This window comes from Penaeus vannamei, chromosome 5 (genome assembly GCF_042767895.1).
Source record: "Penaeus vannamei isolate JL-2024 chromosome 5, ASM4276789v1, whole genome shotgun sequence".
In the NCBI taxonomy this organism is placed as follows: domain Eukaryota; kingdom Metazoa; phylum Arthropoda; class Malacostraca; order Decapoda; family Penaeidae; genus Penaeus; species Penaeus vannamei.
Genome location: NC_091553.1, coordinates 44,656,927 through 44,670,251, shown reverse-complemented (window position 1 = coordinate 44,670,251; position 13,325 = coordinate 44,656,927). Strand labels below are relative to the sequence as shown.

General features: G+C 32.9%; 2 protein-coding genes across 2 annotated transcripts in view; one reads left to right on the top strand and one right to left on the bottom strand.

Moving 5' to 3' along the window:
* Positions 1-1,023: 1,023 nt before the first annotated feature.
* LOC113818376 (gem-associated protein 6) lies at positions 1,024-7,397 on the top strand (the record flags this gene model as incomplete). Its single annotated transcript, XM_070122174.1, is given in 2 exon segments — positions 1,024-1,128; positions 1,281-7,397. Coding segments are annotated over 2 exon segments (234 nt in total), but the record flags the coding sequence as incomplete, so codon positions are not given.
* Positions 7,398-11,594: 4,197 nt separating this feature from the next.
* LOC113818352 (cleavage stimulation factor subunit 3-like) overlaps positions 11,595-13,325 on the bottom strand; it is a 74,258-nt gene continuing 72,527 nt past the window's right edge. Inside the window, exons 15-17 of the mRNA XM_070121656.1 lie at positions 13,184-13,325; positions 12,542-12,676; positions 11,595-12,354 (exon numbers count right to left, since the gene is read on the bottom strand). The exon at positions 13,184-13,325 is cut by the window's right edge and continues 31 nt beyond it. Coding sequence (XP_069977757.1) covers positions 12,158-12,354; positions 12,542-12,676; positions 13,184-13,325 — 474 coding nt within the window. The 3' untranslated portion in view covers positions 11,595-12,157. The remainder of the gene's footprint in view (positions 12,355-12,541; positions 12,677-13,183) is intronic.

Below are 13,325 nucleotides of genomic sequence, written 5' to 3'. Positions count from 1 at the left end.
ATAGAAAATGGAGACTAGGAAAGATTTAAGGCTTTGTTACTCATATCCAAAATAGGGCATAAATATGTATAGACATTTACAGAAGTAAACTTTTAGATAGTCTTTATATAACTCTGTTCTCTTGAACTTAAACATATATCCATCTCTTCCTTAGCTATAAACAACTGTGGGGTATATAACTTCACCGAAAATGTAACCTCGGTTAGCCGCATCTCTTGGTTCTTAATTGTGCGCTGCTCTTTACATATTTGTGTCTCTTTAATATGGACTGTTGCCTCACCAAGTAATTTATTTTTATTTTATGTTATTTATTTATTTATTTATTATTTTTTTTTTTTTCCCCATTTTGTATACAGATATCAAACTTTTGGTTTACTAATTTTTAAGGACTCCAGCATATATATCATAATTTTACTCTATCACAAAACCTACATTCGATGCTATTACACAATAATTTGTTGATTTTTTATTTTAGTTTGTGCAGAGGGTAACAGTAGTTTTTTTTTCTCTCTCTCTCTCTCATTGAACACTGTTATCAATGAATCCTTTTGAATCAGGCCCTAAAGATGTGATTTTAGCTTTTCTTTAAGATGTATTTTGTTTTCACTCCCATATGCATAGACGGCAATTTGGGAAGTGCTTGTGTTAAACTACAGGCCTTTTCTGCGATTTCTTCAGGTGACCCAAGATTAAAAGGATAAGGATGCTCTAAATGTATTGACATAAAAAGGACATTATTTACTGTAAAAAAAAGTAAAATATGGTTGTATTACAAACCATAGTCCTCCTTCTGTGTTCCACATATTTACTGCAAACTATGTGTGTAATTGGATTTCCATTTTAAAAAGAAGTAAAATGGCCGTAGTTTTGAAACGTTGGTAGTAAAGCAAGCATGCATGTGAATGTTTTATAAGCATATCTGTTCGTTTTATACATAGAGGTATAATGTACCAGAGATGGTTTGTTTAGTTCTTGTTTTTTTCTTTTTTCTTTAAGGTATTATTAATGAATTTTATCCCTCAGATACATTACAGTAGCCAGGAGCTGACGGCACGACGAGAGAGCCTTTGCGTATGGTTGGCAGAAAACCGTGTGCCATACACAGTTAGGGATGACATGAGTGTAGAGGTAATATAACTCCTTTCATAATGTGAATATGTATATCTAAATTTTTAAATATTAATTAGTTTCATGACCTAACTTATATTTTGATAGTCCATGAAATAACATCCTTTGAAGTAAACAGTTCTACTGCATTTACCATTCACATCTACCATCAGGTTTTGCAAACTGCAGTAATAGCCCAGCCATATGAACCAGGCTCAGTCCAGTGCACCAATGAAGTAGTTCTGGACAAAGTGATGAAACTAGTGCAGCAAATGCCTGTTCAAGCTGCCACCACAACTTAAAATGCCCTGCTAGTGTACTAATTGCAGGATACCAGTATCTGCTTAGAGCGCAACAGAATCATGTGATATTTCAGCAGATGTCTGGCCTCCTATTCTGTACAGCTGAATCATGTGTCTGAATCAGTTGCTAAGGCTGGTACACACCAAAGTTGATGTAGTGAAGTGTATGCCTTGGCCATTGTACCACCAAAGCTATCAGTCTTGCTACTACAGTATTATATTTATTGAGATATCTCTCAGCAAATTTAGTCTTACCAGTAAAGTAAAATAGTTCATATAATGTGCTGATGACAGTCAGATGTCTTTTTGTACAGGATTATATGCCTGATTTCATATCTTCATGTAACCACCTTGTCTGAAGACTTAACTAATAACCTTAAGGAAAATTAATGTCATATTTTGTTCCCATAGTAAAATGAAAAGCTTGCAGCCATCTAATATTCCATGAAAGTATACTACCAATATTACAATCTTAAAATCCATTTTTCTATGTAATTATTAGAATGACAGTCCACCTTAACAGCCCTTGACTTGTTTTGGCTTCCTCGTACTTTTATCAGAGGTTGATTCAATATCAGCATGTATATTTGGATATATTTATTGTTGAGTAAATATTTGATATGTAATTCAGAGGAAAAAAAACATTTCATATTGAAAAGATTACAATGTCCATACTTATGTTATTCAGGTACTGAAAATTAGTTTTAGAAATTATGAATATGTAATCAGAAACATAATCATTCCAAAAGGTAAAAAAGGAGTTTTTTGGGGAGGGGGCTATGTATATGTATAAAAAAAAGGACTTCAAACAGGAATGCCACTTTGAAAAGGTTGATCACTTCAGGGTATGTTTCTGATATTAACTAGGACAAATTGTTGTATACAATTGGGTGGTAAGTAAGGTAATTTATATGTAATGATTTGTCACTGGCTGTGAATATTTATTGATTTGTATAAATAGTAATTGCTCAATATAAGGAAACCTGGTTGGAAGCAGTGGTGGAGGAACCACTAAATGCTTTAACCTCATGTGACTGGAAATTATCATGGAGTAACTCTAAATTTTATCACTACACATAAAACTTTTGACATAAATTTAAGGAGCTGACTTTCTTGTGAAGATTAAACAGCCTCTATTACAGAAGACAATGCCTTATGCTTCACATACTTAGGTTAATAGCAACGCACAGAAGAATAAAACCAAGCATAAATGTAAGCGCTCTTGAAATTTTGGGTCATAAGATAGTAGTACCTCTTGTGTGTTTATTTCAAAGTGTATGCATGACTTTTGATTTGTACTGAAAAAATGGAACTCGGATTTCTGTGAGAACATCATGATCGAAAATTGAAGGGAGATAGCATACACATAGATTTCGGTATTTGAATATGAAAGTAGCCATTGCTGATATTGCTCTTTGGAATATTTGTCTCCTGTGCTTCCATAATCATTCATTAAAATCACTTTGATAATGAGGGTAATGATAATGATAAACAAAATTATTTGTATAATGATAATATTAGTCATGATGAATATTAAATGGTAAAATAATATGGCTTTGAAATACTAATGTTAGATGAATCTAAAAGTGAGAATTATTATACACAAAATACAGTGAAAAAAGACAAAAGTATGTATTATGAATGATAACTAGCTTTCTCAATGTTATTCTGAACAGATGATATAATCTTTATTACTGAAAGTGATTGAAAAATATCATGATCGCTATTCTATTATCATTATCCTCATTGTCATGATTACGTGTTATTAGTATTGACTATCATTACTGCATTAATTAGTTTGATCATTTTTTTTTCTTTTTGTTTTCAAGATGAAATTACGGTCTCCCATATCACTACTATCTTAATTATTATTTTACTTAATTTTTTTCTCATGCTTTGACCACAAAAGCAATCTAATTCCTAAATTTCTTGAAACTACTAATATTATAACATAGGCAATGAAATTTTGTAGTTGATTTTGAAAATGAGGAGCAAGATCAAATTAATAGAATCAAATGTTTTCATTACATGTAGAAATTCTGATGCAATTCTTGTTGACTAAATGAAGTGACTGTTGCAAAGGAAGAAAGAAAGAAAAAAAATGCAATATAGATTTTTTTTTTTTTTCCCAGCACAGGATTTTTTTTTTCTGTTATGTTCTTATTATTTTTCCCTCACTAAGAACACATGAGATTATATATATATATCCATGAATGTAGTAAGTGAGAAGTCTTGATTAGCGATTCCTGGTACGATGCATTTTAGTAGAACCTACCTGGAATGTATTTCCTGCCCTGGAGGAAATAGCAGTCCGTGATGGGACTTATTTCGACTGGCTTTGGTGCCAGGAGTGGGGCCAGTAGCACATTTTAAATGTTGTGTGATTGAGCCTTTTGGTATTCCTGCTTCACGTTTGTGTGAGGTATACATAGGTATATATATATATATATATCTTCAGGCATGATGTCGCAATGTTGGAGTTGATGAGCACTATATAATGACTCAGTTGTCCTTCTCCTTGTGATGTAGTTTGTAAATGGATGTGCTCATGGTCGATAACGACAGTGCATGTACTTTCATAACTTATGTATAAACGCAACTCGAGGAAACTTTGTAACCATTTACCCTTTAGTAAATATGACTGGTTGGCTGTGACAGTTTTGGGTGAGAAACATAACTTACATTCCAGTTGGGTTCTATTGCTATATATATTATCTTAAAATGGCTATATATCATCAATCTTCCACCAACAATATTAGCTAATCTTGCACATATATTTAAAGCTTCTCTCCCCTCCCCCCCTCCTTCCCTCCTCCCCACAATATTCAACTTCATTATCATTATTATCCCCAAGAATCTAGAAGGGTAAAGAAGCAAGTGAATCATCTGCTGTCAAATTTCAAACTTTGAAATATCCTTTTTATAATTTTGTGAAAATAGTTGCTTAGAAAAACTCCTTTCAAGTGCAACAGGTTACTTTTTCTTGTTGTGATGTATTATTTTGTGTTTATAAAGCTTTTAAAATGTTCTTTTATTATAGGTAAGGACTTCTATCCCCATCATATTCAGACTGAACTTTTCCTTTTAAAGCTTATTGGTAAAGGTACCATGTACACACTTTCTTTAGTTGGTGGGTTATGAAAGTTCATTTATTGACACTTATTTGTTGTCTGATATGCATTTCCCTGAACTTCAGCATGATTCATTCTCTTTTTACCTTCTGTGTATGTTTGCCTGCGATCATTTTGAGATGAGAACTTCGGTATTTAAAAAAGAATGGAAGGTTCGTTTGGCAGTAGATGTTCAGGAGTTATTTATTTCCCTCCTGTACATTTCTTGCATATTAGCACTGAGATATATTCTTGATTAAATAGTGCAGTGCAATGTTACCTAATGTGGTGACTTGATGTGTTAGATGCAACCCATTAAATTTTCTTTGTAGTGTGCTTTATATTTTGAGAAATATCATTTCATACCAACACTAATACAGAAAATTCATATAAATCATCTGTATTATACTAGCATAGTTGACAAATAATTTGTAAGATATTTATATACAATTGTTGACTGCAATAACTTTCATTGATGGAATTCTGTTCTTAAAGGTTGTTATCACAGAAAATAAACTATTGGTGCTTTGGTGAGTCATGGATGTGCATCATGGGGAAATATTATGTAATTATCACAGGAAGTTTGATGTCTTAGGTTTAGGTTTCAGTGAGTGTGTTACTCTTTTTTTTTGGAATAAAGAGGAAGTTTACAAGGAGAGGAAAATAGCTATCTAAATATATTTTTTTCAGCAAAATTTCAACAATAGGATATAAGAAAGTTAATCAGTTTATTAGACACTAGTCTTTACATTTAAAGAAAACAGGTTATAGTGTTCACATGTTTAATGGATTAATCTAATTGGCAAAATTCAAAGAAATTGTCAACTTCTTACAAACAACTGGTTCTCATATATGATAATAATGGAGGAGAAACTATACTTAAGTGTTTATTTATCAAATATATATAGATTGCATTATATATTTTATATTCAAGGAAGCATTCTAACAGCTGAGTGCTTCACATAGACAGCAAAGTGTTAGACATAATAATTACAGGAGATTGTTACTGGTGCTAGTGGTTTATTATCTGTGTACGTTTATTTTTTATCCAAAATATTATAAAGGCAGGTTATTTAGCAATTCTCTTGTTTACTGTAATTTTCATATATGACTATACCTATATAATTGTGGCAAATATATGGCTTGGTGCTTCATGTAATTTTAGAGATTAATGATGTTGCCTTTTATGTAAACTCGTGTGATTATGGTGGATGGATAATATCTTGTTATATGTATTGCAGGAAATGAGTAGATTACGTGTAATGTTCCACAGAAGTTAGTAGACTGCATATTCACCATTGTGTCATAGTGTCTAATATTCATAGAATAGAGCCTCATAGAGCTAGACTTCGATGGCAGAAATAATACATATTGCGGTTTATTTTGAAAGTACTCTTTATCTGTTTATGAAAAAAAAAGTATTTTTACTCTAAATGGATTTTATTCTATGAATTTTTGGTCTAGGCTTCAACAGTCATTTTCAGTAACTTCTAAGGTACTAAGGGAAAGTATAAAGATACTACGTAATTTTATGAATGGCTGTGATGACATTTTTGCACTATATTTCATTTGACAAACTTATACTTATGAGTCTTTTTTTTTTTTCACAGGCAAATCTTTATTTCTCCATGCAAGGTCTATCGAGTGCATGGTAGTTACTTATTGCTGTTTCTCTTTTTTTTTCTTTTTTCTTGTTTTTTTTTAATACAAACATTGGTCTGGCACAGTGAAATCAGATGATAATCAAGCTAACATTGTTAAATGACATCAAAGAGATATGAAAATTACCATTAGATTCCAAAATTGGACTAATTACAGTTGTTATATTTTATTATAACATTTTTTGTAATCTAGTGTTGATTACTCTAGAATAAGGTGAATTTCATATCCTCAGTTGTAGTGTAGGATTGACCATATACTGCATGAAAGCTGAATTTCATGGTTTTATCTGGACTTTTCTATAGACCACTACGCAACTTCGTAACAGCCGAAGGAGATTATTGAATTAAGGTATATCAATACAGGCAAGCTATTCAGGCATCATCTCCTACGACATAGAATATCCTTGATATAATGATCTGGTTACTGTAACTTAAGGAATGTAATGTTATTTACGTTGGAACTTGTGTGTTTGCATTTCAACATTTGGTGTTGAAATATGGCTGTGCTTTCATGACTTGTCTTTTTATTTCCATTTATCTTCGTGGAAGTATGTTTGAGTTCGTTCTTGCTTAATAACTGTTGGCTCTCTTCAGCTATTCCGAATTGCTATTTAGTTCAATCAGTTTATTAAGTCATTTATCTATCATCGTTAATATCACACACCAGTTTATATATTCAACAGATGGAATGTTTTAACCTCATGCTTTTCTTGGTTATTTGCTTGTTTTATACTCTGGGTAATTACAGTCGCTAGTTGTTTGTTAGTGTTAACAATAGCACTGAGGTAACTTCTTGCTTGACTGTAGTTGTTGCTGCCATTATATTACATTTAGTAATATAATATTTGCTGTTATTCTTTTCAGTATAATAATAATCATTGTAATTGTCATTACTTTTTATTTATGTTTATTCATCCTCATCATAATCCTGGTATTCATTATCATATAGATTACTTTATTCTATGGGGCGCTGTTGTATGTGACTTTTAATATCCAATTCATAACATTAAACCATGTTGATGTTGAAGTCTTATTATAGCTCAGTTATCTGAAGCACTACACTAAGTGTTAAGGATTATATTATCAGATGGTAATCAGTGTATGTGTAAGCACAGTATATGTCTTGCTTGACCTGTACAGTATTTACAAAGTTTATAATATGCCTAACATGTCAAAACCCTATCACTTAATGTAAATAACATAAAGACTAAATGAAATAGGTTTTGATACCCTATTGTTTTGAAATTTATTACTTCAGAAAACCAAAGTATCTTACAGAAGTTCTTCTAATATCAGCCTACTTTACGTTACATTTTCAAGAGTAGTCGCCATGCATTTGACTCATTGTATGTGTTTCCCAGTTTCAATATCACAGCTAGTTGGGAGATCCATCTATGATAAGATAAAGATGCAACATCTTTCTCTCCCCAAACTTTCCTACATATTCAGAATTACAATAATAGCAATGTAACACAGGAAGTACATGGTTGCTGTGAAGGAGAAAGGAGTAATGGCTCTAATTTGACAAAAATAATCAGGGTATTGATGTAATGAAAGATTAATTAAAAGAGAGAAGACAGGAGGAATATCAGACACTGTAATATGGCCTCCACCCAGAGGTTCTTTGCCTCAAAGATCATGAAAGTCCATACAAAATGTGAATTTTTGATGTGTATACTTAAGTTAAATTTGCTAGAGTGAAATATAGTAATTATAACATTGCACATGAAGTGAAACTTGCATAAGCTTACTCATGCATACCTACACATTCCCCTGCCCCCTGCCCCGTACAAACACAAACACATACTCATTCACTCACTACTCTCTTTCACACACACACACACTCACTCACTCACTCACTCACTCACTCTCTCACTCTCTCACTCTCTCTCACTCTCTCTCACTCTCTCTCACTCTCTCTCTCTCTCTCTCTCTCTCTCTCTCTCTCTCTCTCTCTCTCTCTCTCTCTCTCTCTCTCTCTCTCTCTCTCTCTCTCTCTCTCTCTCTCTCTCTCTCTCTCTCTCTCTCTCACTTTCTCTCTCTCACTTTCTCTTCTCTCACTTTCTCTTCTCTCACTTTCTCTCTCTCTCTCTCTCTCTCTCTCTCTCTCTCTCTCTCTCTCTCTCTCTCTCTCTCTCTCTCTCTCTCTCTCTCTCTCTCTCTCTCTCTCTCTCTCTCTCTCTCTCTCTCTCTCTTTCTCTCTTTCTCTCTTTCTCTCTTTCTCTCTTTCTCTCTTTCTCTCTTTCTCTCTTTCTCTCTCTCTCTCTCTTTCTCTCTCTTTCTCTCTCTCTCTCTCATCTACATTGACACATACCTGACAATTTAGCTAATGTCTGCATTTATGGACCTTGTAACTACCTATTCAATTATTGATTTTGCTGGGCCTTTACTGCTGTATTATTAAAAAAGTTAAGGGTCCTTTTCCCTGCTTAAGGAAATGTGGTATTCCGTAACTCAATTTTCCTTCTCCCTCACCCTAAACCCATTTATGTAGCATAAGCATTGTTGGTACACTGAGGGTTTTAGCTAAGGGAGAGGGAGAGTTGCATTAACAGAACCTTTTGTCATCATTTAATTTAGAACAATTTGTAATTGATTGCAGACGGCTGGAAAATACACACAAGGCTGCAGAAAACCTAGTCAGAAGTTTAAATAGGCATACATTCCCTGTCAATCACCTGCAAAATTCTATATATTTTTCACCCCATAGTATACCTATATTACACAATGAATTAAAGAAATAGTACTGGGCACTGTGTGCATGCTTATATATCAATGTCCCTATTCCTTTCCCAGTCACCGAGACACTGCAATTCACTCAACTGCCCTACCCCCTGAAGCCTTCCCATTTTACTAGTCTTGGTTCTACTTCATTTGCTCCCCTCTTTTCCCTTTTCACTTCCATACTATCTTATAATGTTCTCTAATCCTTGACATAACACATTTTATCCTAATCTTTAACTCTTCTTTACCCTTTTTGCCACAATACTTTTTCAAAGTACTATATGACCTTTGATGCCTAGCACATTTATTTGTTCCAACTATTAACCATACATATATATATATATATATATATATATATATATATATATATATATATATATATATATATATATATATATATATATATATATATATATATATGCATATAGATATAAATATATACATTAAAAAATGAACAACCAAACAAAATAAATTATAGAAATAATAGATGAATGTATACTGTAAGGTACAATTATCCTGTCGTAATCAAACTTGTAATCACCCATTAATTTTTTTCGAGAAGTCAATATGCCTGTGTACCATCTAAAAGTATTTGAAACATATGGTATGTGTTGAATACCCTAAAACCGTATGGTAATCAAATAAGAAAAGAGATTTATCAACCTTCCCCTGTGACCTAGGCATAAGGGCCATGGTAAGCATCCATGAAGAAAATAAATGGAACAAATTTAGTATTATGAACCCAGAAAGACCACACGTTTCAAAATAAGTAATCTTTTTTGTTGCGAATTCTGCCAGGATTACGAACTCATCAAGGAGAGGGGAAGGTCTGTGATACCTATTTTGGAATATGGAGAGATTTGGGTTACTTCCATAAGCTAAAGTTTAGGGACCCTTATGGTTTTAATAATACACCTGTTAGTTTTCATTATCAAAAGATGACAAAAAAATAAAAAAACAAATTCTCTTAATACAAAAATAATACACTAAATGACATATAAAATAGCATTAACTAGGAAAATTCCTAATGTTGCCTGATGGTCTACAATTTTTTTTACAAAATAAATTTTTACATTAAAGTGGACCCAAAACACTTAATCAAAAGGGAGCGAGCAAAATGAGTCATTTGTGAATTAACCTTTTCTTACATGTTGATATTCTGCGTTCATTCAAATGACGATTTTTTTTAATCTACATTGCACAATATAATCAATGGAAACGGACAATGCAAGAAAGAGATCCCTTGGGCAGAATGTTCAATATTCATATTTCATTATTTTCATATACAGCAAAAGACTGAGTACTGCCAATATTTCAATCACTAAAAAGTTCTAGAAGAAGGCTTTAATACAAGGACCCATCAATCTGTACCCTCGTAAAGTGTGTACTGTAATCAAGGAAAGCGAGGCGTGTCTATTGATTGAGATAGGATAACTACAATATACTACTCTACATACTGCCGTTAATACTGCTACTCCCCTGCTTGTTCCTTTAATGGTTAAAAAGACAAACATTTTCACTGGAGAATCATGAAATATGGTTTTCATATTTAAACTCTTCAACACTACTCCCTCTACTAAATTGGATAGGACACTCCCCACTGAGAAAAGAACAAGTAAAAAGATTCAACTTTATTATTTTACTTCAGGTAAAATGTGTAGATTTCTTTGTACATAACAGTTCAAAATATGTACTGACAAGTCATATCATTCAAAAGAATAGTAATAATCTGAATGTCAAATCCATCTACTACTAGAATCTTTCAAAATATCATCTTGCCGAGTTATTCAACAGATACTTGCATTTCAGTTATACAATAATGTATGCTGTCTTGTAGTAATTACTGATACTTCATGTCGTCCTTCGGCAAACACCTCATGAAATCCTGCAGCAAATAATAAAATCTTAGTAGATGTCTAGCAAATATTAAAATTCTACCTGGACTTGCTGCTTCCTATGTGTGTGTACATCAGGAAGTGGAAGTTAACAAACTGTTTGAATATTCTGTCATAATGCAGTTCATGGATAGAGTATCTATTCAAACCAAAATATAAAAAATAACAAGCTTCACAGTATTACCTCTCCTCATTTTACATTTGCAAAGTACAACCATTGTTGTTCTTACTTCAATAGCAATATATTTCTGTAATGCAGTATATGATTGCATTCTACATTAGAAATGAAATCTGAGAACTTTCACTACTATACTGCAATAAAAAAATAACCTAACTATATAGAAAACGAGTTGTTCACTCTACTTTTTAGCAAAAGGGTAACAAATGCCGTATTCAAGACTTCATTGTACCTCAACCTGCATCTCACACCTAGTCATTTGGTATTTTTCATTGTTGAATTATAGTAATTACGGATTAACCACACCATTTTCCAGTGTATGAATTCTTGTGCACACACATAAAATATATATTACTATTGCATCATTTGCAAAGGCAATTCATAATATGTCTACTTCCTTCTTGTTAGATATCTATATATGCCAGATTAACAGTTATTGCAATTGTCATGACACTTCATTCCAAAGTACATCTTAGCATATAATACTTGAGTCTTTCAAGAAGTAATTCCCGAGTTCTATATATAAAATAAAATTCTAAGTTCCCGATCCACCACTTCCTCTCCATGACTGAATAACCCCCTCTTATTTTACATTGTTGTTGAGTGAAACATTATGAATAAAACCAGATTTATTTCTAAAAATAACATTTTAAAAATCTGACATATACAGTGTAATGGTCAAAAGTACATCTAAACAGCCCTCATTTCCTTGTTCTGTTTATTATACATACTAGGTTTATGTTGGAATTTATGCAAAATACCAAGAATATACAACCGCTCGAGGTATGCTTTTTACCAACAAGTCATGGTCTTGATACGAATAATATACAATGGACACATTGTAAACATTCTAAGAATCAATAGAATTGTAAAATAAAAGCAATGCTGATTTCTTTTAACAATCATTTGTGGAATTAAAACAAGCTTGTATAGCCTCCAAACAACAAAGGAATAACTATCACGAATCAATTTCAAAATCACATTTACTGATATTCCAGTTGGTTTTCTTTGCTGAAGTTGAGATGGATATGTTTCCTAGTCATGACTGATATATTCAAGATGAATAAAATAATAATAATAATAATAATTAAATAAAGCTAAAAATTATTGCATCTTAACAAACATCGCACTTCGAAAGCAAATGGTGTACTTTCACTCATTACATTACATCCTTTATTTCTTACTTCATTCTTTTCTGTTGTCTGGCTCTGTAAATATCACTTGTTAAAATGGGTTTATTCCCGTCTTCATCATCTGAATCGTCACCAGGGACCAGTTTTCTCTTCCGGTCTCCACTGGGGTCAACTACCCAGTGCACGGACTTGGAGAGTTCAAACAGTCTGACATCATGGCTTCCAGTAGTTGACCATTGACCCCCTGGAAATGACACCATTTGAAAATGTAAAATAAAATAATAAATGGAGAAATTCTCAGCACATTATACTGTCCTGCTTTTATGAATCTCATGATCTTATCTTATAAAGGACATCAGCAAACTTATTCAAGTGTGTGTGTGAATGTATCTATGTACATATATTCATATATATATTCCAATAAATCTTACCTTGTTCAGGAAGGTTCAGTCTCATGAAGAGGTCAACCAAAGCATCGAGCTTGACAAAGGGGCCTCGGAAGCAATGAGGTGGCGGCAGCATGGACAGCAGATTGGCAACAGCAGGAGGTGGGGGGAAAGCACCACCTATCACAGGATAATGTTCAGTGTGATTGATGAAAATATAAGAAGCATTGTAAAAGTTGCTTTCTTGAACACTACTAAGACGAGAATGTAAAATTAAAAAAGGCATACAGACTTTTCTAAACTCTATATGATTTCTGAGGGAATTAAACAAAATTAGAAATACTTACAAGATCTACACTGAAGCAAGATATCCATTATCAATGAATTCGATTATCAATAGAAATTCGCTGTCTATTACAATACCAGGATGAAAAGACAAAAGAATTATTACTTCAAAATAAGTGACTATGAAACTCTGTTTAAAAGTTTTAAAATAAATTATTATACATGGAGTCACTAGTGATTGTCTTGTCACCTACTAGCTTGCAAAAAAAGCAAAACAATGATTAATAACTCCAAAAAATAAATAAATAACGCTTAGTTCATAATCAGTACCAGAACGGATGCTAACGGCAATGCAATTCCCAACTCCTGAAAACCAATCAAAAAGAAAGGCAAATACAGCACCTTTGACTGGGTGTTCTCCAGGGATATATTTGGCCTTGGGTTTGAAGGGGATCATCTGAGAGAAGTCGGGTCTTGCATAGGTCGGCTCCTGAGAGTCGTGAATTGACAATCCTCGGGGAACATTTGGGTTGATGATCATGTT